Source organism: Thamnophis sirtalis, unplaced genomic scaffold, assembly GCF_051295495.1.
Source record: "Thamnophis sirtalis isolate CommonGarterSnake01/CBP01778 unplaced genomic scaffold, rThaSir2_p1.2 scaffold_4, whole genome shotgun sequence".
Classification (NCBI taxonomy): Eukaryota; Metazoa; Chordata; class Lepidosauria; order Squamata; family Natricidae; genus Thamnophis; species Thamnophis sirtalis.
In genome coordinates this window covers 18,657,776-18,683,082 of record NW_028261384.1, presented here as the reverse complement: position 1 = coordinate 18,683,082, position 25,307 = coordinate 18,657,776, and the positions used below count along the sequence as shown (strand labels likewise).

General features: G+C 40.2%; 1 protein-coding gene across 3 annotated transcripts in view; it reads right to left on the bottom strand.

The window, feature by feature from the left end:
- The window catches only part of PARD3 (par-3 family cell polarity regulator), a 602,045-nt gene extending 577,865 nt beyond the window's left edge, over positions 1-24,180 (bottom strand). Inside the window, exon 1 of one of the 3 annotated variants that reach the window (XM_087712541.1) lies at positions 23,748-24,180. In XM_087712541.1, the coding sequence (XP_087568667.1) occupies positions 23,748-23,867 (120 nt within the window). In that variant the 5' untranslated portion in view covers positions 23,868-24,180. The remainder of the gene's footprint in view (positions 1-23,747) is intronic. The other 2 variants (XM_087712540.1, XM_087712538.1) reach the window with 2 other exon arrangements.
- Between the last annotated feature and the right edge of the window lie 1,127 nt (positions 24,181-25,307).

The window sequence follows — 25,307 nt, the reverse complement described above, 5'->3', positions numbered from 1 at the left end:
GCACATGCGTGTGTGACAACCCCCCCCGCCCCCTGCACATACATGTGCATCTCCCATATGAGCAGCAGAGACCTGAAAATCAGCTGGCCTGCAGGAGCTCATGCACATGCACAGTGGAGCTGAGCTGGATGACTGCTCATGTGCCCGCAGAGAGAGCTCCATGTGCCACCTGTGGCACACATCCCATAGATTAGTCATCACGGTCCTAGGATTTTGGCCATCTTTTGTACATTGATTCATTGATGCTGCTCTATGTTGCACAGTTTCACTTCATTGAAGATTACAACCAATCAAACAGACATGAGACATTTAGAGAATTAATGGTCAGCAAAATTGTAACAAATAACAGGAGGCCAAACATACTTTCCTCCAGAGTGGAGGGTGTGGATGAGTGTGTAACCTAAAATGTGGCTGTCACTTATAAAGGGGGCAAAAAAGAACTTTGAATGATCAATATTTGGACTGCCAAGGATTTTTCTCTCAATGGCGAAACTGTGGACAACACCAGTCTCTCCAAAAAGTAACTGGTGTCAAAGTTGAAAAACAAAAGAAGGCGAGAACGTGTGGAAAAGCATTATGTCAATGGCCTTTTCTATGGACCGAGATGGATTTTGGATTGTGATGATCATGTCCAAACTGTTGATGTGTGACCTACAGTTCACTTTCAATGATATTGCAAGTCAAGGCCTGATCTGCAAGATTAAAGGTAAAAGTAAAGATTCCCCCATTCAAATGGATCTGACCTTAGGGGCAGTTCTTATCTCTTGTTTCTTAGCTGAAGAGCCAGCGTTGTCCACAGACAGTTTTGTGGTCATTGGCAGCATAACTATATGCTGAGGCAAACAGAACCTTCCCAGTAAAGTGGGAAGCTCACAATTCTAAAATTACACAATTTAAAAGGCATTAAAACAATAATATATATATATATTCTAGTCAGGAAGATTCTATAGCCAACCCTAGTAAAATTGTATTCTTGTTGTTTAATGTAATCTTAATATTTGTCTCGCACTCAAAAAATATTTCCATTTTTAAACAACCCTCAAACACAACGCAATTCATACTGTCAGTTTTCAAGCCCATTAATTTCAATCATTAGTTCCCTCAATACAATGCTAGCTGTAGAAAGAACATTGTTTGATATGGCTTTGCAGTTCTTTGGATTCTTTCAGAACAGTAGTGGTACTCATCTAATACCTGTTGGCAACTCCTTAAAGCAGTTGTTATCTTCTTCTTCCCCAATTGTATGGCTGCCTTTCAAAGAGGCAGCACAATCCCAAAAGAAATCCTCCAGCTGATGTATTCATGTTCTAAAACATCATATTTTTTTCAGAGTAAAAGACGCACCTTTCCCCCCCTCTCCAAAAAGAGGGTAAAAATCTGGGTGCATCTTATACTATGAATATAGCATTTTTGGTTTACTGAGACCCCGCCCCATTTGCAAAAATGGGCATGCAGAGCATTTGGGAGCATTTTGCAAATACTCCTGGGGGCTGGGAAGGGAAAAAATGAGCAAAAAACAGGCCTCGGTATGCCCCCCCTTTTTTTTGCTAACAGGCCATTTTTGAAAAAAAGAAACCATTTTTTGCTGGTTTTTGCCACACCCCCTAATCTCCAGGAGCACTCTACAAGTCTCCCAAAGCTCTACAGTCCCTTTTTTTTTTCAAAAAATGGCCCATTTTTGCAAAAAAAAAAAAAGCCAATTTTTGCTTTTTTTGCCCCCGCGAGTCCCCATGCCTTTTTTCCTTTCCAAAAAGCAAGGCATGCAGACGGTTTGGGAGCCCTGCAGAGCACAAAAACCTTTTAAAAAAAATTACCTCCTCAAAATCATGGTGTGTCTTATAGTCCGAAAAATACAGTACGTTATTTTCCTTCAACTCTGAAAGGTTGGATGGCCCAACTAAAATATAGATGTCAAACGAGGGGTCCTTGGTCCTCCCTGAGCTTGTTTTCTTGCAGTCTTTTCATTGACCTAACTAGGTAACATCGTCTGTACTAGTGCTGTTTGCTGTCGATTTATATTTTAATGTCTTCTCTGTCTGCATGGGTAGGTGTGGTCTTAGAGATTCTTTGTTTGGGCTGTTTGACAGTTCTTGATTAGGGTATCGCTTACTTAATTGTTGATCTAAAGCAGTGTTTCTCAACCTTGTCAACTTGAAGATGTCTGGACTTCAACTCCTAGAATTCTGCCTAGAATTCCTGAATTCTGCGAATGCTGGCTGGGGAATTCTGGGAGTTGAAGTCCAGACATCTTCAAGTTGACAAGGTTGAGAAACACTGATCTAAAGTTAATGTTAGAGTTAATCTATGGCCGGAATGGCCAACCTATGCCACGCATGCATAGGTGGCACACGGAGCCATTTGTCAGGGCACGTGAGGCGTTGCCCTGTCAGCTGCATTCAGCTCTTTTTTGAGGCCATTTTTTGCCCTCCCCAGACTCCATAGGCTTTATAGGAGCGTGGGGAGGGCAAAAACACCCTCCCCTGCCTCCTAGAGGCCCTTGGGAGGCTTCAGGAAAGCTCCAGAACACAAAAAACAGCCCTAAGGGCAAACTGGAAGTTCGGGAACAGACTCATGGGTGGGGTTTAGTCCTCTGGAGCCTTCAGGGGCCTCCCAGAGGCTTTCCTGAAGGCTCTGGAGGGCAAAAAACCGACCCTATGAGTCACTTCCGGTTTGTCCTTAGGGCCGTTTTTCATCCTCCGGAGCCTTCAGGGAAGCCTCTTGAAGATCCCTGAAGGCTCTGGAGGACAAAAAAAGGTCCTATTAGCAAACCGCTTCCAGTTTGCTCTTAGGGTCGTTTTTTACCCTCCAGAACCTTCAGGGAAGGCCCTACGAGCAAACAGGAAGTCCGTTCCTGAACTTCCAGTTTGCCTGTAGGGCCGGTGTTTTGCCTTCCGGAGGCTTCAGGGAAGCTCCTGAAGCCTCCGGAGGGCCTCCGTGGGAGCGGGGGAGGCTGTTTTCGCTCTCTCCAGGTTCCTATAAAGACTCTGGGGCCTGAGGGTGGCGAAAAAAGCATGCCAAAAAATGGGGGGAGCGCGGTCATATGCGCATGCATGCTGGGGGTCATGTGCATTGCATTATGGGTGTGGCACGCCCACGCACGACCTCCTGTGCTCCCCCCGCTTTTGACACATGCGCCAAAAAAGGTTCACCATCATTGATCTATTCTGATGTGAATGCTGATTACTGGTGGAGAGATGCTGGAATTGTTTTGTTCTCTTTGGGGCAGATTGTCTCTTTTGCATAGTATATAGATGTTGTTCAGACCAAGCACTAATGGTGTTAGCTAGTTAGGGCAGTGGTCAGCAACCTGCAGCTCTGGAGCCACATGTGGCTCTTTCATCCTTCCGCTGCGGCTCCCTGTTGCTGGTCAGCTCCACAATTGATAGGGCTTTTGGTCAGGACAGGTAGAGGAAAAAGGATGCCACACTAGGAATAGACTCTATGGTGGGGGGACCAACTTTGGTCAGCAGAGGAAAAAGGATGCCTTGCTTGGAAGACTATGATGGGGGGACTGGACTTCTGGGCAGCTTCAGAATTGAACAAGGGGCTTCCAGTAAGGACCTTTGTGGCTCTTTGATTAAGGTTGCCGACCCCTGAGTTATGGTAATGAAATATCTGCAAGAAAACAAGCAAGCTCAGAGAACACCAAGGATGCCTCATTTCAACCTTGAGTTACAAATATTCTCCTTTATTGATAGATGACAAAGCTATGGAACCAACAGCCTACTTTATATGGCTATCAAAGAATGTCAAAGCAAAGGCAATGTGGAGAAATTTTATCCCAGCCAATCTGGTTATGGTTCTTGTTTAACAATAATTCAGAAAAGAGTTAGAGAAAAAGTCAGAGACACAATCAAACCACAACAAAATATAGAAATCAATCTTCCCCACTTCGTGGTTTCCAAGGTGTGATGAGATTACAACTTCCAGAATTTCTAAGAAACAAAGTCTTGACTAAGTTTCTTAGGGATTCTGAGAGTTTTAATTTCAACACAACAGGAGGACAGCAGATCGGCTAAAATTGATGCAGATCTCCAGTGTGTGATGCTGGAAACATGCTATGATAAGAATTTGCTTGATAAGAGTGTCTGGAATATGTCACAGCTGTCCTTCCTTAACAACCATTCCAAATTACAAGTTTTCAAACTAAAATAAATCTGTTGATGTATCATTCTAAGTTCAAATGCAATAACATACACTATATCATAAATATATGAAAAGGTAAGTTCTGGGCGTGGATTAAAACATAATTATCACACCTTAGTCATTCCAAATATCACATTTTTTTAACAGATTTTTCCTAATTTGAATACCCAGGCATCAATACAGATGATGCCTGACTTATTGAGCTCAACATTTCTTTTTTTTCTTTTTTTCCCCTTCCATGCGTCCCTTCCACAGTCATCACCTATAATTCATATCAAATCACGTATTTTTTAAATCAAGTATGCAGTATTTATATACATTGCTTTCATCATACCTCAGCCTTCATTTGACTGTAACTGTTTTTACATTTCTGTTTGCTAGATATTTGTTAAGTGAGTTTTGGCACATTTTACTACCTTTCTTGCCACATTTATTAAGTGAATTGTTGCAGTTTGTTAAGTTAGTAACACAGTTAAGTGATATCTGGCTTCCCCCGCCCCCACCTCCCCACTACGCTTTGACTTTGCTGGTTAGGAAGTTGCAAGAGGTGATCACATGGCCTCTGGACAGTGAAATTGTGTCATAAATTATGAGTCAGTCACCAAGCACCTGAATTTTGGTCATGTGACCATGGGGATGGCTGTCACTCTTGTGTGAAAAATGGTCATAAGTCACTTTTTTTCAGAACTGTTGTGATTTTGAACAATCACTAAATGAACCGTTATAAGTCCAAGACAACTTGTACAGAGACAATGCAAGAAGATCACCAACGCCTCACTACAATCAATTCTTGCATACTACTATTTGTCTACTTGCTTCAACTTTCCCTCTGGATATGATATATCACATAATGCAGAGGTGTCAAACTTGATTTCATTGAGGGCCGCATCAGGGTTGTGTTTGCCCTCGGAGAGGAGATGGGGGGGCATGTCTAGCTCAATGTCACTCTTATCAGGGCCTGAGCACTTCGCCAGCGAAAATGGGCTCATGAGCTCCGTTTTCGGCTGTGACAGATCCTTGCAACCCTCTGCCAGTGAAAAGGGATCTCGAAAGGGCTGCAAGTTCTCTTTTCAGTGGCAGAGGCACCACAGGCCAATTCTTCACTGTTTCCAGGGTAGCCCCGCGGGCCAGATCTAAGCACCCCGCAGGCCAGTTTGGTCCCCTTTGGGCCTTGAGTTTGACACCCCTGGCATACTGGATGGCTGCAAGCAGTACAGCGTTGATACTTAAAGAGACTCATATCTAGAGATAACAATCTCTAAGTAACCAACACTAGAAAAAAAATCAATAAGAGTATAACCAATATCTTCATGATCTCTTTTGGAACACCACAGAGAGAATACTGTTAGATACAGAAAGCTTTATGAGATGGACTTTTGATCTGCTCCAGAAAGGCAATTATGTATTTGAAGAAACGACCCATTTTTAATTGAACAAGTTCTGCAATGCTTCTCCCCCCTCCCTTATCATTAACAATTTATGCTTGCCCAATACTCACACGTTCCAAAGCCATTTAATGGAGGGGAAATACCATTAAAATGCTTCTTTCTCTCTTGGAAGTTTCCATAAATGCATTTTTCTTTCTCTACTTGACATGCACAGCTTGGTTTTTAAAAACTAAGGGCAAAAGTACATGTAACAGAGGATATAATGATATTCCCCAAAATAGCAAATCTATGTCAAATTCAGTTCTTTCATCGCAGATGGTAATGCTTAAATATATACTGTATATACCATGACATCCACTTGTGTGGGATCTATAAAGGAATCTTAACAAGAAAAAATGCTTTACTTTATAACTTAGCCAGCATTTAGTATAACTTCAAGTCTAAGCACATTCTCCTTTATGTTTGATTAGTTCCTTTTAAAATTTCAAATTCTTAAAAAAAATGTTTGCTCCATCAGTATAACTAGATTGTTATCAATCTTCTGCTTTCTAAAATACTGTACTCTAAAGAGTTGTACATTAACACAGATAGTCCTAGACTTATAATCACAATGGAAACAGAACTTCTATCATTAAGTGAGATCACTAAGTTATTAAGTGAATCACATAGGTTTTTACATGAATCCTGTTTCCCTGTTTGACTTTGCTTTTTGGAAACAGACTGCAAATGTTGAAAATGGCCGTCATGTCACTCCAGGATCCCGCAACCTTCATAAATCCTTGTCACTTGTCAAGCACCCAAATTCTTATCACATGACTGCAAGGATGCTACAGCAGTCATAAAAACAAGAACTGGTTGTAAATTGCTTTCTTTTTAGCCTCGTTGTAACTTCAAAAAGTCGCTAAAAAAATTGTTGTAAATCGAGAACTACCCACAATAATGTATTTAATACAGTAAGCAATGTTTTATTTTACATAAAAGAGTTGGTACAGCTCTGAAAAGAATATTATAAAGTTTAACTTCTGTGGTCAACTGACCATCAGTTAATGTTATCTAAAAACTCTCAACTTGGTAATCTTAAGACTTTTTGAATTCTCAGGCAGGATAGTCAACATAACTGAAGAACATAGCCTTAAGAAAAGATGCGTAAAACTAACCAATTTACATTCCCATTCAGCAAAATAAGGTTTGCATCAAGGATATTTCAATATAGAAGGTTATATTAATAAGAATGCTGATTAATCTATTTTTGTCAAATTTGTACAGCAGTGTTTCTCTACATGTATTCCTCTACATTTACAGCAAATGAAAAGTTAATATAATAGTTGGGGCCACCATATCATTTATCTGGAGTAGTCAAGAAATATGTTGCAATCACACCAGCTATTTTTAATACTTTTCCATTTACACTCAAAATGGCCAAAAAGACCACAGAAATTTCTGACTCGTCCCAATATGCTAACCACAAACCAGACATACTAGTGAAATTTTTCCATCCAAAAGTAAAGAAAATGCTGTGTCATTTATGAATGATGTTTGTGTCTGCAGTTATAGATTTATGAAGCCCTTAGAAAAACAACAAACTGCTTTATTAAGTCTTCTCCCTTTAACTAAAACATTTAATCCACATAAAATACCTCACATGTACATGTGTTGTTATTGAATTAAATGTGTTTATACATTATACTGAATTATACAGGTAATTCTTTGAGTTGTGACAGTTCACTTAGCAACTGTTTGAAGTGATGACATAAACCCCCAACCCCAGTACTTACAACACAGTCCTAAAGTTACAGATGTTGCAACACCACGGCAGTCATTCACACTTATGCACGACCATAGAAGCACTGAACATTTACTCTGCCTACTTCCACCCCCTCACCCCTGCTGGGTGTCCACAATCCTGGATAGCGGCAGATATTTTTATTCTAGGGCTCAGGGGGAAAAAATCTGCTGCAAACTCCGCTTAGGAGTCAGGAAGGGCAACTGGCCAGTAAATACTCAGCTCCATCCAGTGACTCCTGACTCTAGCCCAAATTAAGGGATTACGTCCTTATGACGTAATCCCTTAATTTGGGCTAGAGTCAGGGGTCACTGGATGATGCGCGCATGTGCATGTATACATACACACAGAGAAGATATTTGGAAGAATTTATTGTACTTACATCACAAGAATAAATCCTGCATCTTAACCATCTTTTTTTTTTTCAATAGAAACAATTTCAAATGGCGATGAAAACATAGTGGCTAGATTCTAACACTGCAATACGTGTGTGTGTGTGTGTGTGTGTTTGTGTGTGTGTTTGTGTGTGTGTATACACATATACACATACATAAATTTATATAATATAAATTAACTGTCCCAAAAACTTTTCAAGATGAGTTTGACACCCAGATCCCTGTTCGTTTCTTGCAAATAATATGAAAGCTGTTTTTCCACTTATTTTCCAGGGTTCTTACCCCATCCCCCGACCTCTTAGTCTATTTTATAGCCCTGGGACAAAGATTCCCTAGAGATCTGACCCTGCTTATTTTTTCCATACTCAGCCAAAGTCAGCTAAGTGCTGTCAGATGAGAGACAAAATATGATATACAGTACATGCATAAACACCATTTTATATATAACTGCATGCTATTATTCTTACACATTCTCATAACTTAAGTAGCACCAACATTTTGCTTTCTAAGAAAGAAAATTTGTGGGGAAGTATAATTTTCATTCAAGAACCCTGGTCTACTTGGGTGTTAATCCTAACAAGTTTAGCAAGGCTAATCCCAATGGAGTTTGTATACAACTGTAATTTAAAGGGTTCAGGTTTTTTTTTCAACAATAATCCTTATTTTCCAGAATTATACTCCAAATTCCTTTTCCATTTCCATTTTTGCCCACTTTGGTTAGAAGTTAACTGGTTCTCTCCAAAGCATCACCAGTACTTTCTATTTTAATGGCCGCATTATATATCATCAGAGTCACTTAATAGTGACATGGACAACACAAAAATGAGAGAGACAGAGAGAGAGGGAGGGAGAGAGGGGGGAGAGAGAGAGAGGGAGGGAGAGAGGGGGGAGAGAGAGAAAGGGAGAGGGAGAGAGAATAAAGTCTCTTATTCAATTGTTTTCTCCCAAATAATGTTTACAGACTTATTATTTTTGTTCAGGAACACGATGACTCAATGGCTAAGACACTGAGCTTGTTGATCAGAAAGGTCAGCAGTTTGGCGGTTCAAATCCCTAGTGCCACATAACAGTCCCATTAGTTCTCCCAGCTTCTGCAAATCTAGAAGTTCAAAAGCATGTAAAGGAAATGCATGTAAAGGAAATGCAAGTAGAAAAATAGGAACCACCTTTGGTGGAAGGTAACAGCATTCTGTGCACCTTCGGCATTTAGTCATGCCAGCCATATGACCACGGAGACATCTTCGGACAGCGCTGGCTCTTCAGCTTTGAAACTGAGATGAGGCCCAACCCCTAGAGTCAGGAACGACTAGCACATCTGTTTACTTTTACCTTTATTTATCTGGACCCTTGGTGCTCTATAAGCTTTGTTGTTTTCTTTCATTATTCAATAGTTCACTGATTATGTTACTTAAATAGGTAATGAAACATCTGCAAGAAAACAATAAAGCCTAGAGATCACTAAGGACCCCACTGTTCAATCTTCCGCTACAAATATTCTTTTTTATTATTTATCTCTCAGCTCACTGATCCAAGAAGATGACAAAGAGAAAATAAACTAGCGAAGAATGCAGATTTCTATTAGCATACTTTTCCCTTTATCAAAAAAGTACTTATTTGTTCATCACATTAATGTTGTTTTAAAACCACCCACCATGAGGGCAATCAATTGGGACATACTAGTCCTCAACTTACAACAGTTCAGTTAGTGACTATTGAAAATTACAACCGTACTGAAAAAAGTGCCTTATGACCATTTTTTTTATACTTCTGACTGTTATAGTATCCTCATGGTCACATGATCAAAAACTCTTGGAAAATGACTCATATTTTTGACAGCCCTTCATAATGTGGTCATTTTTTGTGAACTTCCAACAAGCAAAGTCAATGTGGAAGCAAAGCCAGATTCAATTAACAGACGGAATTACTAATTTAACAAGTGCAGTGATTCACTTAACAGCTACGGCAAGGAAGCTCATAAAATGGGCAAATGTCACTTAATAAATGTTTCGCTTAGCAACAGAAAGTTTGGGTTCAGCCGAGGTCATAAGTAGAGGGGCTTTATATTATAAAAGATCCGTTTGGCTCCTGTTAAGTGCTTTCAGTTATTATATTCTGCTAGTGTTATTAAATGGCTCTTTTTGTAATATTTTAAGACTCTCCAGCCCTAAGTATGTAAGTAAATGCAAATTCAATTGCATTTGCGCTGCTAAGAATGACATGTAAAAAGACTTTTGCTAACTGTTACTTCTTTCAGAAACATTATTTAGACCCCAAGGTCTTGGATTATGCTTCTTACCTTGAAAACATCTGCACCATTTTTCAAAGGGGCTTCTTTAAGATTACAAGCATAAGGTTTCTGCGTATGCATGTATGTATGTATGTATGCATGCATGCATGCATGCATGCTGTTCTTCAGTTGTGGGATTCAATTTTTTTATTACCGGTTCTGGGGGCATGGCTTGGTGGGCGTAGCTTGGTGGGCATGGCAGGGGAAGGATACTGTAAAATCTACTTTCCCTTCCCATGGTACAGGGCCAGCCAGAGGTGGTATATACCGGTTCTCCAGATTACTCAAAATTTTCACTATGGGTTCTCCAGAGCTGGTCAGAACCTGCTGAATACCACTTCTGCTATGCTTTCTCAGAGTCCCTAAATTGGCTTCACGCATATTGACATCTCACTTACTGTGATTTGTTTGGTGTTGGTTTAACAAGCTGATCTTGTAACCCATGTTTTTTTTAAAAAATCTTATTAAAGATTTTAACGATAATAAAAGATAATGTAAAATAAGATTAAGAGTGGGGGAGGAAGAAAAATATAAGGAAAGAACAGAAAATGCAGGAAACGGAAGAGAAAGGAAAAAAGAAAAAATAATAAGATATTTAAGGAAGTGACTTCCAATTGTATTTACAGCAGTTACAAACTTAATATCACTTCCCCAGGTTTCAAATTACATTACATTCCATTGGTAAGTCCAAAGATCATTAACTGAGTTATATTTTCAGCAAGAAATCTATATTGGACAGGGGTTGTGACTTTAAATATATACCTTTCACTCTGGCTTGGCTGATAAGGAGTCGAGCTCTGTAGCTCAGTGGTTAACACATCTGCCTAAGAAGCAATACAGCACAGGCTCGATTCCCAGTAAGGGTATGGCTAGCTGATGAGAGCTAAATAGCTTGAAATAGATCTATACTAGTCTCCCTTTATTTATTTATCAGCACAAATATAACAAATGTAACAAAAAGGCAACAGTAAAAAATATTGGGTTTCTGTCTGGATGGTCTCTTGTGACGAGCCGAAGGACAGAGAATGGAAGTAGTGATCTTCCTCCCATATTTGGGCATACCAGGGGTTGTGACTTTAAATATATATATATATATATATATATATATATATATATATATATATATATATATATATATATATATATATATATATATATATATATATATATATATATATATATATATATATATATATATATATATATATATATATATATATATATATATATGTTGTATTTGTGCTGATAAATAAATAAAGGGAGACTAGTATAGATCTATTTCAAGCTATTTAGCTCTCATCAGCTAGCCATACCCTTACTGGGATTTGAACCTGGGCTATATTACATATTAGGCAGACGTCTTAGCCATTAGGCCACAGGCTCTGATCCGTTATCAGCCAAGCCAGGGTGAAAGATATCTGATCTATCAGCACAAATACAACAAATATAACAAAAAGGCAACAGTAAAAATATTGGGTTTCTGCCTGGATGGTCTCTTGTGACGAGCCGAAGGACAGAGAATGGAAGTAGTGATCTTCCTCCCATATTTGGGCATACCCATATTTGGGCATAGTGATCTTCCTCCCATATTTGGGCATACCGGGGGTTGTAAAATCTTATATATATATATATACATACATACATACATACATACATACATACATACATACATACACACACACACACACACACACACACACACACACACACACACACACAGGGTTTTGGGCTTAAAGTGTGATTGGAGCTGCTGTCTTCCTATAAATCTTGGTGGGAGTGTTCGTGTTGTAATGGCCTGGGTGGTGGGTGGTACTCGTTTGTTGTCTAAGGCTGGTTTCCAGATGTCTGGTAGGCATCCACCACCCAGGCCATTACAACATGAAACAATAACAGACACACAGCCAGCACCAATCAACCAATCATGATACAAATATACAACCAATCATTCCACTTACTGAAACAAAGCCAGCACTGCACACACACACACACACACCAAGATTTATAGAAAGATGGCAGCTCCGATCACACTTTAAGCCCAAAACCCAGCCTGAAGATGGCGAGTGAGACCTCGCTGAAACGTTGCCAGGACAATCTCAATCTTTCATGGGAAAAGACCCGAATACAACAAGACCAGCATACCTGCACCCATGAAAATCTACAAAAACAAATATATATTGACTTGACATTAAATCTATTGTACAATCTACTCTCCATCCATATCTTCTTCCCTGCCTAAGAAAAAAATGCAAGGCTTCAACAGTACAATATCTACTTACTATTTGCACCAAGTTGTCCAATACATATTCTTAGTCTCACTAAGGATTCTTTCTCTTGTAAACCTAAAAGTAATCCATTATTCATATCCTTTTTTCATCTTGAGAATATTTGCATTTCTTCTGTTTATTATTTCTATTTTATTTTCTAAAATTTTGACATTTGTTTCATCTCTCTCTACTCAATTGTCTTGCAGATTCTTCAATGTTTTCAGTTAAGAAACTGATTTGTATGCCAGGGTTAGTGGAACGACTTTGTAAGCTCAATTTTACATCTCACAAAATCTTTAGGCTATATGACTGCAATTCAGCAGTGATTTTTCAGTGCAGGCAAAATGTATATATTAAGACTACCAGGTCTCTTTAAAAATTCAAGCACCCACATAAAACACATAAGTAAATATTTCCCTCGTACATATGTGCTAGTTGTTCCTGAATCTAGGGGGCGATGCTCCTCTCCGTTTCAAAGCCAAAGAGCCAGCACTGTCCAAAGACGTTCTCTGTGGTTATGTGACCAGCATGACTAAACACTGAAAGTGTATGGAATACTGTTACCTTCCCACCAAAGGTGGTTCCTATTTTTCTACTTGCATTTTTACATGCTTTTGAACTGCTAGGTTGGCAGAAGCTGGGACAAGTAACAGGAGCTCACTCCATTACACGGCACTGGGGATTTAAACCGGGGAACTGCCAATCTTTCTGATCAACAAGCTCAGTGTCTTAGCCACTGAGCCACCATGTCCCCACTATAAAACACATACATATCATCTAAACCAAAACTGCAGCCTTCCACTTGTCTTTCCATAACAAACATGTCTCCTGAAACTCAGGCTGCAATGAAGGGAATTTCCCAGGCAAAAAAAAAAAGGTGTTTTATTTTTTAACTTTTACCACTTGTGTCTTATTGAACAAACCAAACAAACGTTGGTTTAGCCATGTCATATCTTTTAGCTAGAATGTAGGGGTCAATGGTTACATTTGGTCGCTACTTATATGACTGAAACCAAGTGTGTTTGCGAAAATAAGCTCTTTTCCATTCTAAGCACTGCACCACCTTTAAATAAGAAAAATTATAGACTTTTGGGTAAACAATGGGCTATTTAGAGAAGGATAGAAACTACAAAGGCTTTGCTTAAACATCTCCTTTTATCTCACAATACATCTGGAACATATTATTGGAAAAACAACCAATGAAGCTGCTACTCCCTAAACCCAAAGCTGCTAAAACATTTGCCAAATAAAATTAAGATTTGTGAACGAAACTACATGCAAGCATTGGATACATTTATTGCTCAGCAATAAATGTATCCAATACATCTCTTCAAACCACATAACATATAAATTTGTAGTCTAAGGGATGCGGTGGCTGAGTGGCTAAGACGCTGAGTTTGTCAATCAGAAAGATCAGCAGTTCGGCGGTCTGAATCCCTAGTGCTGCATAATGGAGTGAGCTCCTGTTATTTGTCCCAGCTTCTGCCTATCTAGCAGTTCAAAAGCATGTAAAAATGCAAGTAGAAAAATAGGAAGCACCTTTGATGGGAATGTAACAGGGATGTCTTCGGACAGCGCTGGCTCTTTGGCTTTGAAACAGAGATGAGCACTGCCCCCTAGTGTCGGGAACAACTAGCACATATGTGCAAGCGGAACCTTTACCTTTAGTCTTAGGAAATTAATAGTGTTTATTGAGGCATATTCTCAAATAATGATGCTTAGGATTGTAAAGGAGTGCTTTTTCTTTAATATAGCATAGTAATATATTTGTTCTATGAAAACGAAAGAATTGAATGCCAATCTGGAAACTGATCACCATGCCATCATAACACACACAAGCCAATACGCCTAACTATCAAAATGAATTTATTTGTAATTTGTGTAGCATGCTGTAAATTACGTGAAATGCTGAAGTTGGAAAGAGCCATGAAGTTAAATGACATATAGCTTGTAAACTATTACAAATGTAATAGTGAAAGACACTAAATAATTCTATGGGAACTGCAAGAAGTGCAAAATGCAACATCAAGGACGTCTACCCTATTAAGACCTAGGTAATCATAGTTGGAAACAGCCATTTATCTGGTATAATGAAGGGTTTCCTGTGTGAGGAGAGTTGGACTAGAAGACCTCCAAAGTCACTTCAAAATCTGTTACTCTGTTTTGTTCCTACATCAACAAATACGATACAAGTTGTGTGACTTGCAGATTGGAAAAGATTGATATATACATTTAAACCTAAGAAAAGAGACACAAGTGCTTCTCATAGTTGCCTGACAAATTTAATAAATAAATGACAATATGAGGACCAAATACCGAATCAATTTCAATCAATGCAAAGTTTCATGTAAGATCTTATAAAGACGACAAAATTGTCAAAGGAACCAGCAGATTTTAGAAAAGGCAGAAGGACCTGCAATCAGATAGCAGGTATTCAAGGTAAGTTGGATAATGGGGAAACAAATACGAGTATCAGAGCAAAATGTACCTTTGTTTCACTGATTTTGGTTAAACTGTGCCAGAACATGGAATATATTAAGGCTAGAGCCATAGCAGTAGAGATTATAATGCAGTATTGCGGGCTAACTCTGCCCGCCAGGAGTTCAATCCTGATTCAGCCTTCCATCCTTCTGAGGTCGATAAAGTGAAAACAGTGATTGTTGGGGGTAATATGCTAAGTCTGTAAACCACCCAGAGTGCTGTAAAACACTGTGGACCAGTATATAAGTCTAATGCTATTGCTAACAAATAACCAGACAGTTGATTCTTCTTTTGAGGCATTTCTATCCTAAACAAAAAGCTACTATAATAATTATATTTAGAGAAATAAACTAGCTCACAAAAGAAAACGAAGTAAAACAAAGATATATACTGGCCCACCCATCTGTTTAATTAAAATCTGAAGAACAGTAGAACTTGAACAAGGAGGCAATTTGAAATAATGGTTAAGTCTAGTCCTGCTTAGGCACCAAGCCAGCTGGGTGACCTTGGCCAGTTCCTCCCTCTCAAGTCCTAAGAAAAAGGTAAGGGCAAACTACTTCTGAAATCTTGCCAAGAAAACTTCAGGGAGTACTCCAGGCAGTTATCAGGAGTCAAAACTGACTCAAAGGCATCCTTCTCTCCTTCAAAAAACATCCCTAAACCCTCAAATAGAAATGACAGCTGAAATCAAAACTGGTCAAAATATACAAACAACCTGAAATATGCAAATGATTTCCACCGTCTAAGGGGAAAAAGCAACGGCTTTTAAGTCCACTATATGAGTAAAACAGGATAACATAGTTAGAAAGCAGAGTTTCGAACAATGTGTTCAATGGACATTCTGCTAATTCTGGAGAAGATATTAATAGCTTTATTCCCTTGGATTCAAGAGTAGATAAAGATGAACAAAAATTACGAGGTTAATTTTAATTAAGGGAAAAAAAGGAAATGGCAGACTTCAACTAAGTCGTAAAGATTTGGGCCAAGGGACAGAACAAATTTCATTTCCAATTTGTTTAAGTCTTTTCCCCAAAGAGCCTATTTTCAAATGGTCCTAAGCAGCATTGAAACGATTACAAATAGTCCTCAGGTTATGACCTCAAAATGGGACTGGAATTTCCATTGCTAAGTGATGCAATCGTAAAGCATAGCATCACATGACCCCATCACTTAGCAACTATCATAGCAGTCCCAGTTGCCAATGTCATCCAGAGACCATGCAGGTCGAGAAGAAAAAAATTTCATATGGCTTGAATTGTACCAAGCAGGCTGATGCAAGAGTGTCATATATAGTGAATGCAGGTGGGCATTACAGAACAGAAGCAGGCAAGTGGGTGCAACAGAAACCCAAGGGATTTCAAACTGCAAAGTGGGGCAGCTTGGAAGAAAAACCAGCAGAAGCAACTCATGGAAGCTATTTGTGACTTTCCCTGCCAGTTTGCCACAAGCAAAGTCAGTGGGGAAGCCAGAAAATAGTGAGCTCATAACCACAGCTGGCTGTGATGTCATAATTCTGAGATGGGCACCCAAACAACCGGATCCCAGTCTTGTCACTGTGGGAACTCTGCAACAGCCAAAACTCCAAGGACCAGTCACAATCTTCCTTGTTCAGCACCATCGTAACTACGTAAATCTTCCGTTCCTATCATAAGAAGCTGTTTTAGCATCTATATCACCAAAGCATCATTTTAGTCAAATTTTGAACGTGTACTGACAACCGCACAATTCTGTCCTTTATGCTGTTAAATTAATGCTGTTCAAAATAATTTAAACAGGTATAATTCCCACAGAACCAAAAACCAGTTATACAAGAAACTAAGCTGGGCTGTGAATCAACAAGGATGGAATTTACATGCTTTTTATGCTGTGAAGGACAATATACCAAACTTGCTGGCAGATATTGTAGAAACCTGTGTATCTTGGCCAACCAAAATTCTACCTTTCCAAACAAAAGCAACTTAAGGTGGTGTAATAAGAGACTTCACTGAGCAGCTGTTTGAAAATAAAGGTGGTTTTAATTTGCTTTTGTTCATGTTAACTCTTAGCAAAAGGCAACACTTTCAAGAGCAGAATCTAAAAATTAGCCCACATCAAGTATAAAAACCATTAATTTGTTAAATAGAAAAAAAAACTATTAAATACAAAAACCAGCTCTTGTATTAATTAAGAGCTACATGGGAAAAGATAAGTTAAATATGAGCTCATCCAGGTAGCAGAAATTTATATGAACTATGAAAAAGAAACTAAAGTGATGATTGTGGGGGGGGGGAGAAACACTGCAATAAAAGCACTGACTGAAGAAACTGAAAGGGTGAAGGTTGAAGCACTGAAAGAAGGAATTTTAATAACCTCCATGCTGTTTTCTCACCTTCTCCAGAAAGATAAGAATTCCCTCTGATGTTGTTCTTTGCAAACCTTGAAAACCTGGCAGGGCAACTAAGTTAAATGGATGAAAAAAAAGCATGCCAAAGTCAGATTTCAGAACAGTATCTCATGCTAATTGTAGTTTGACTATAGGTGGTAATATCCAGCCATCTGTTTGAAGCTCCATCTAGCATACAAAGTGGCAGTTTAGTGTATTTTTTAAGGTATCAGGCTGCAAACTGAGAGACCACGAGTTCGAGACTCATCTTGGGCCAATTTCTCTCTCAGGAAGAAGGTCCGAGCAAATCACTTCTAAAACCTTTGCCAAGCAGGGATTTGTTCAGGCAGTCACACAAGTCACCTGAGCTGAAGATACACACACTAGTATACAACTGAGTCTACAACCAGCAGCTGTTTAAAGTTATGACAAAACCTAGGGATAACTTGCAATCTGGATTCAAAGTTCTGATGGTTGCTACATGTGCCCTTCAGTCATGTGACTGCACTTCAAATTCTTGGCAATTTGAAAAACAAAGGGACGGGGTGGCTCAGTGGCTAAGACATTGAGGTTGTCGATCAGAAAGGTCGGCGGTTTGAATCCCTAGCGATGTATAACAGAGTGATCTCTCATTACTTGTCCCAGCTTCTGCCAACCTAGCAGTTCGAAAGCATGTAAAAATGCAAGTAGAAAAATGGGAACCACCTTTGGTGGGAAAGTAACAGTGTTCCGTGCACATTTGGCATTTAGTCATGCCGGCCACATGACCATGGAGTCATCTTTGGACAGTGCTGGCTTTTCGGCTTTGAAACGAAGATGAGTACCACCTGCTAGAGTCGCGAACGACTAGCGCATATGTGCGAGGGGAAGCTTTGCCTTTATACAACTGAGAATGGAGTATTCTCAAGTGACATCAGTATTTGGGGTTTAAAGATTTGTATAAACTATAATTTGTGATTATTTTTGAAGCATTCAAAAATGGCTGCTTTACTTGCCCCTTCAGTCATGTGACTGCACTTCAAATTCTTGGCAATTGGGTTGCACTTGGGACACTGCTGGAATATCCCATGATCATGTGACAATATTTTATGATGGTTTTGTTGAAACCTAACATTAACTTCTGGTTTTCACAAAACTCAGTCCATTGTGGACCATTTAATGACCATGGCATTTGCTTTACAGTTGCCATTTCTGCATAATGACCTCCATAGGTCATTATGGAGAATGCTTGATCATATACACAAACACACACAAAGACACATAGATACATATCCAAAATATCTATGACTCCGAAAGGCATTTATGTCTAAGCCTCAGTGACAAATTTGCTTGGACATAAGCTCCATCAATGTCATACATACATATAATATATGAAGCCTTAGTCTTACCATCCATCCCGCATTCAGTCTTTTTTTTAATAATTGGTGTATGTCTGAGTCCACAATTAAAAATGTGGAGGAGAGGGATGAAAAATGATTCAATCTGTTCTTGATTATAAAACAAAGCAAAAAAAAAAGTATATTTAACCATACCTGATTGTGTTAAGTCTTCTTGTTTACAGCAAGTTCTGTCTCCTGCCATGTAATTAACTTTTCATTTTCCTATCATAAAAGGTTCCTTCTAACCATAACAAAAGATGTAATTTGCATGATACTAGGTTTAATTTTTTTGGAGCACTGCTTCCTACAAAAGCATTATCAGCTCTTGAGAATACAGCTCTGCTTCTTAATTTGAAAAAATACTCCTCTGACAGCCTGCATTCACATAATTATATCGGAAGGAAAAATAGAACAGTAATTCAATACATTTCTGAGACAAACCTGATCCTACAATTGAGATGTGTGTTATATTAGTGTTGAGCTCTGTGTTGTTTTACATATAAATAAGTTCCCAAAATAAGCTGCTATAGACCACAAGGCTTTCTTCTCAAGTAAATGTGTAAATCTCAGGTTGCAAACACATATAGTCATAAGGATTTCTAATGGGAACTAAATCCCTATGCAAGCATTAGGCATGGAACCTGTCCATTAGGTCGTAAGTCTTGACAGCCGTATAACAGGCTGGTCACATGATCAACCCAATCTTATGACCTTTTCTATGGAGGTCATTATGCAGAAATGGCAACTGTAAAGCAAATGCCATGGTCATTAAATGGTCCACAATGGACTGAGTTTTGTGAAAACCAGAAGTTAATGTTAGGTTTCAACAAAACCATCATAAAATATTGTCACATGATCATGGGATATTCCAGCAGTGTCCCAAGTGCAACCCAATTGCCAAGAATTTGAAGTGCAGTCACATGACTGAAGGGGCAAGTAAAGCAGCCATTATAACTTTGAATATAGACTGGAAATATCCCTAGGTAGGTTTGTCATAACTTCAAACAGCTGCTTGTTGTAAACTTATAGCTTACCAGTTGTAAATCAAGCTTTACCTGTAAATTTAAATTGCTTATGAGAAAAACATTACATTTGCAATTAGTTTTATCTGCAGTACTTGATAAAGACTTTTGAACCAGGTTCTGAGGTTCAGCAGCTGAAATCTTAAAACATATCTATTTTGTTACGTGATATTTTAAAATATGATGTGTGTGTTTATAAATACACAAATGCATGTAAGGGCATGTATTTATAAATATGTATGATTGAAATAGATAATTATTTTTAAACATCAGCATTCAACACTTTTTACAATTTAATCTAAAGCAAAAAGTCATAATGCAATGGAAGATAAATTCTCCTCTGTGGGGGATCCCAAATAAAACTCCCAGAATATCCAGATAAAGTTGGAAAAGCTGCTTGAAATATTGGAATGCTGTAGTCATAATGCAGAATGCTAGGTTTGATGAACCTCAGATCTGATTTGGGGTTTGTATTCACATAGTGTGCTATGGCCATCCCTTTAACAATGAAGACAAAATTCATGCACCATATTAGACGCTAACAATTATTTAAAATGCAAACTTATTACTGCACATTATTATTTATGACACCGTTGAAAATTAATCCAAACATTTTGAATAAACTTCCTCTAGTTTATACCTGAAACACACCAGGAACAGTTCAAAAGTTTATTATTCAAGTACAAGTATATGGCAATTTTTACCATCCAGAAAACCAGAACATTGTTTCTGAGTCAGGTTAAATACACTGTGCACCATGTTTACTATTTTCTTGCCTGAAGTAATAAAAGTAACATTTCATAAAGATGGGAGCATACAATAGTTTAGAAGCCAAATTATCCATTTGAGGAAATGTTTTAAAACTCAGCAATTGATGCTTCTAGCGTTAAGAGATCGATTGAAGTACAATGCGCAGACTTCTCACTCAAGGAAAATACAGAGATATTTCCTTCAAAATATCCATGTTTAAATATATAAAAACTGTAATACAGAATCTTCTGCAAATCTGGACTATATCTAGATATTAGAGAATACCCACGTATTAAATACATTTGGCATATACAGAAATTCAAAAGTAAAGGCTTAAATTTAAGGGACACTTGTCTTATTAAGACATCAAGTCAATAGGAACATTCAATGATTGTTCTCTAGTTTAACTTAAATATAAGGTTGCAACAATAAAATATGTATGTACTATACCCAGAAGTGGGTTGCCTATTTTTTTGCTACTGGTTTGGGCATGTGCGCATGTGCATGAGTGTCTGGGCAGGTAGGCGGAGCCTCAGAACTGGCAGCAACCCACCTCTTACTATACCTGTTTAAAATGTGTGCTATTATCACTAGAATAGTGTTTCTCAAACTTGACGACTTTAAGATGTGTGGACTTCAACTCCCAGAACTCCCCAGCCAGGTATGGAAAAGTCCAAATATCTTAAAGCTTCCAAGTTTGAAAAACATTGCAGCAAAGGCACAAATGACCAAGCTCAAATTATCATACTTTAGATACATTATGCAAATATGTAACTGTGTGGAGAAGTCTGTTAATGCAAGGGGAAGTGGAAGGAAATAGAAAAGGACCACAGAAGCAAAGTGCATGAACTAAATTAAGAGTGGTCATGAGTGCACTATGGAAGACCTAAAGGAATAGATTAGTAAACATAGGCTGGACCACATTAACCCTAAATACAGTTGGTTGGATTATAATCTAGCAACCAGTATGAACTCAGCTGCTTCAGTTTTATAATCCATGTTTTATTTGCTGTCCAAACCCAGTCAACTTTGACTTTATATAACAAACCACCATTAAAGCATGGTCCAGTGAGATGCCTAAATCAGGTCATTGATCGTCTCTCAATTTAACTTTATTTCCCAATCTGGTCTTCTCTCAATATGGTGGGGATTGCAACGCCTAGAATTCATTATCATGCTGGCAGAATTGCCTGTCAGAATTTTGGAATTGTAATTTTGATGCATTTATGACACATTGGTGAGGGATTAATTTACCTATTTTAGAATAGAAAGTCATTTGTGTGTCTCTCATTGGATGAAAACATACACTGCTTTTCATAATTTTGTATAGTGAAGAGCAGAATTCCTTTTTCAACAAGTAGCCTGCCGTTTCTGTCAGCAGGTCCTCCAAGCCTATCTTTTCCTGGAAATCAATTTTCCTTTTCATAACAAGATTATGATTATTGAACTTTGTGTGATGGTTCAGTACACTAACACATACCTCTAAATAACTATTTAGACTTGATTTTTCAGGTTCAAGGGTCACATTTCATTTTCTTCAGTAGCCATCCCCCATCCCCCAGCCTTTTGACTTTGTCCACAAACTTTTTATTCTACTTCACTATCTCTGCACTAAAGTCCATGAATTTGGACAAGGAACATGGTAACAAAACAAAATAAAAAAATACATTTATACTTTCAGAGTAGAACTTTCCACTCAGAAAGGCAGAAAGGAGCACATTAGCTCCAAATATTTCATGCCATTGTGTGTTGTCTACAGCTACCCTAAAACCATCCTCCACTTTTTCAGCAAAATGGAAGGACCTAGAAGTAAACAATCTCCAGGGTGAAAATTTGCAGGCAAATATAATCAGCCCAAGGAAAGTTACAGGATTTCATCAATGTTGCTTTCTTTCTTTCTCAACACATCCTTGGTATCAGAACTGCAAAAATTAATAAACATCGAAACAAGCTTCTACAAGCCAGAAAGGCAAGTTAGATTGTATGATTAAGAGCAACTGTCCTAGACAAACTGCTCCTACACTTTTAACACTTAAAGGAACAGCCCATTCACTGGTTGCTTGTGTTTCCAGGAGATAACCATGTAAATGAGAGCCCCATCTCCAGAGTGGCTTACCATTTGCCCTTCCCTTCTCAAGAGACAAATAGTCTTGCACATGGGCTGCTTTTCTAAAAATGCAGGGGAAAAAATACTATTCCTGTGTTAAACTTGGCCTACACTATAACCAAAGCAAAGGGGTTCTTTTTCTCCAATAATCCCCCCACTTTAGAAATAGTTATCCAACTCATGTGTTGCTAGTGTTTATGTTTAACTAAAATGAGGTGGGAGCACAGAATTTCTTCAAACACAAAGAAACCTCCACCAAACACGGTTCTCCCTAAAAAGCATGTGGACTCCATGATTGTTTAATGTTTATTTTCCAGTTTCACCACCACCACCACTTTTCCCCCCACCTTGGGCCTGGACTGGCTTAGAAAGCCTGGGGCTGGATTTGAAATCGTGCAGGAATTACCACCCGAAGAAGAAACTTGCACACCGGGAACGGAGTGGGGGAAAAGAGCAGGCTAAAAGTGCGTGCGTGTTACGACCGCGGTCGCATGTTGTGCAAAGCTATGGTCGTCTTTGGTACCGATGCAGTAGAGCACCGTACAGATCCCAACGTTCACTGCGAGGAGACCGACGAAGAGCTTAATCCCACCCGTGATCTGGCCGGGAAGAGAAAGGCACGAGAGGCTCCCCAAAGCTTCGGGGACGAGTGGAGAGGCAAGTCAGCGGGAGGAGGAGGAAAGCTACAGGCCTGCTGGCGGGGCACTTGCGGGTTTCCCCGGCACCTAAACAACAAAGAGTTGAGGCCCCAGACGTCACCCGCGACCCTTCGCAACTGTGTATCTCTCTCCGCCCGGTCTCGGAAACAAATCTCGGCTTGCTCCACAAAGCGGATGGAACTACGCACCCGACCACACCAACCCCTGGCGGAGAGCTGCGGGTTTCCTCGCCCGCGCTCTCGGCTGGCTTCCCAGCCGGCTGAAAGCTACAGGAGCTCGGCGGCGACGCTGGAAAGTTTACCGAGGTGAAAGGGAGGGAAGCGAGGAAGCGGCCGCAGCTCTCCCAACTCTCTTTTCCCCGCTTCCTCAGGGAGCTTTTTCACCTCTGGCTCGCGCGTCCCACAAACGCGCCCAAAAGATCGGCGGGGCGAGGGAGGAGAGGAGAGTCCCTCGGCGGTCCCTCTCCTCGCGCCCGCCAAGCGATCAGCCTGAAGCCCCTTCAGCCACCACTTTTCCTCTCCTGCCTTGCCTCCCTCCCCCTTCCAGGAAGCGCCATATTGATCCCAGGCGCCCTCGTTCACTCCCTCACTCCCTCCCTCCTCCTCCGGCTGCGCCTTCTTCGCCTCTCTCTCTCTGTAACCCATCGCTCCTCAACCAGGCGCTCGCCCCCTCCCTCCGACAGCGGGTGCCTCCGCCGCGGCCCCGGGGAGCGTTCCCAACTCACCTTGGCGATTGCCTTCCTGTACCTGGTGAGAGCTTGTTCGATCAGACTCAAAACTTTCATGTTCCCGTCCCCGCAGGGCACGACCACCCGGGTCCTGCCGAAACAAACGGTGACTTTCATCTTTTTTTGAAATCTGCCTCCAGACACGGCCCTCCAAGAGAAGCGATTGAACGACTCTCTCCACCCGAATCTGCTTTGGCCGGTCACGGGAGGTTGATCTTTGGGGGGCCGTTTGCTCTTGCTGGGCCACCAGCGCCAAGCGGGAGCCCGGCCCGAGGGCGGGCGCCTCACGCTGCGGCAACCAAAGAGGCAGAATCGTGCCGCTATTCCGGAGGACTGGACGACGGGTTCACATGCTGCGGGCCGGGAAGGGGAGGGAGCCGACAGCGCTACGCACGCCTGCTCGCTGCTCGTCTGCTGCCTTCCTGGCGCGCCCGCAACTGCCTGTGGCCACCTGTTCGGCGTCTCTCCTGAGCGCAGCCAGGCGGCGGCTCTCACTCCCTTCGCCTCACTCATGTTGCAGAAAAAGGGCGGATTGTCTCCCCGCCAAGGCTATGCCCGGTATTGCTTTTATTGCCTCGTTTCCCCCCACGCCCACTACCTGGGAGCCTGATTAAAGAGCCCTTCCGTTGTAAAATCAATTAACTCAGGGAGCGGGGGGAAATTGTTCACTCTTCTTAAGCGTTTTTTTCTTTCCCCTAGCAGCTCCATAAAGTTAATCCCGTTTCGGTGGGTTCCTTGCTTTGCTACGAAGTTTTACCCCGTCCCCTCAAACTTAAGTCTTGCAAGCATCCTTAAAGGCCACGACAATTCCATGCCATCTTAATTTAAAAGGAAAAAGTCCCACAAAGGTTAGGCTACATTTTCAGGGCACACGAATTTCCCAAGCACAAAATAGCCCCCAGTTTACAACTATTTGCTTAGTGGCCACCTGAAGTTACAGGTCACTGAAAAAAAGAGTGATGCATGACCATTTTTCACACTTATGACCATTGCAGCATTCCATGGTTACATAAGCAAAAATTCAGATGCTTGGCAACTGGCATGTATCTATGATGGTTGCAGTGACACAGGATCATCTCCTTTTGGGACCTGATAAGCAAAGTGGGTGGAGAAGCCAGATTCACTGAATCTCGAATCTACAGCACAGTCCTTTAAGAAATTCCAAGAAGGCTCCACACCAACTCAGGTGCAAATGATGACACAGATAAGCCTCCCGGTGACCTTGAAACACTCTAAAAGAATTCAAATGTCCAGCTGCCTGCAATGAGTATAAATCCTTCCATTCTCTACCACCCAGGCACAGCTGAAGAAGCTTCTTGTATGAGAAGCAAAATGTCTTCAAAGAAGAACCATAAAGTCCACTTGCCTTTTGAAAAACATTTTTGGGACAACTGTGACTGAGAACCTCCATAGACAGATTCACTGAACTATGTTATTGATTTAACAACTGCAGTGATTTGCTGAACAGCAGTGATCATAAAATGGGGCAAAACTCACTTAACAACTATCTTGCTTGACCATATAAATTTTGGCATCAACTATGTTAAGTGAATTGGG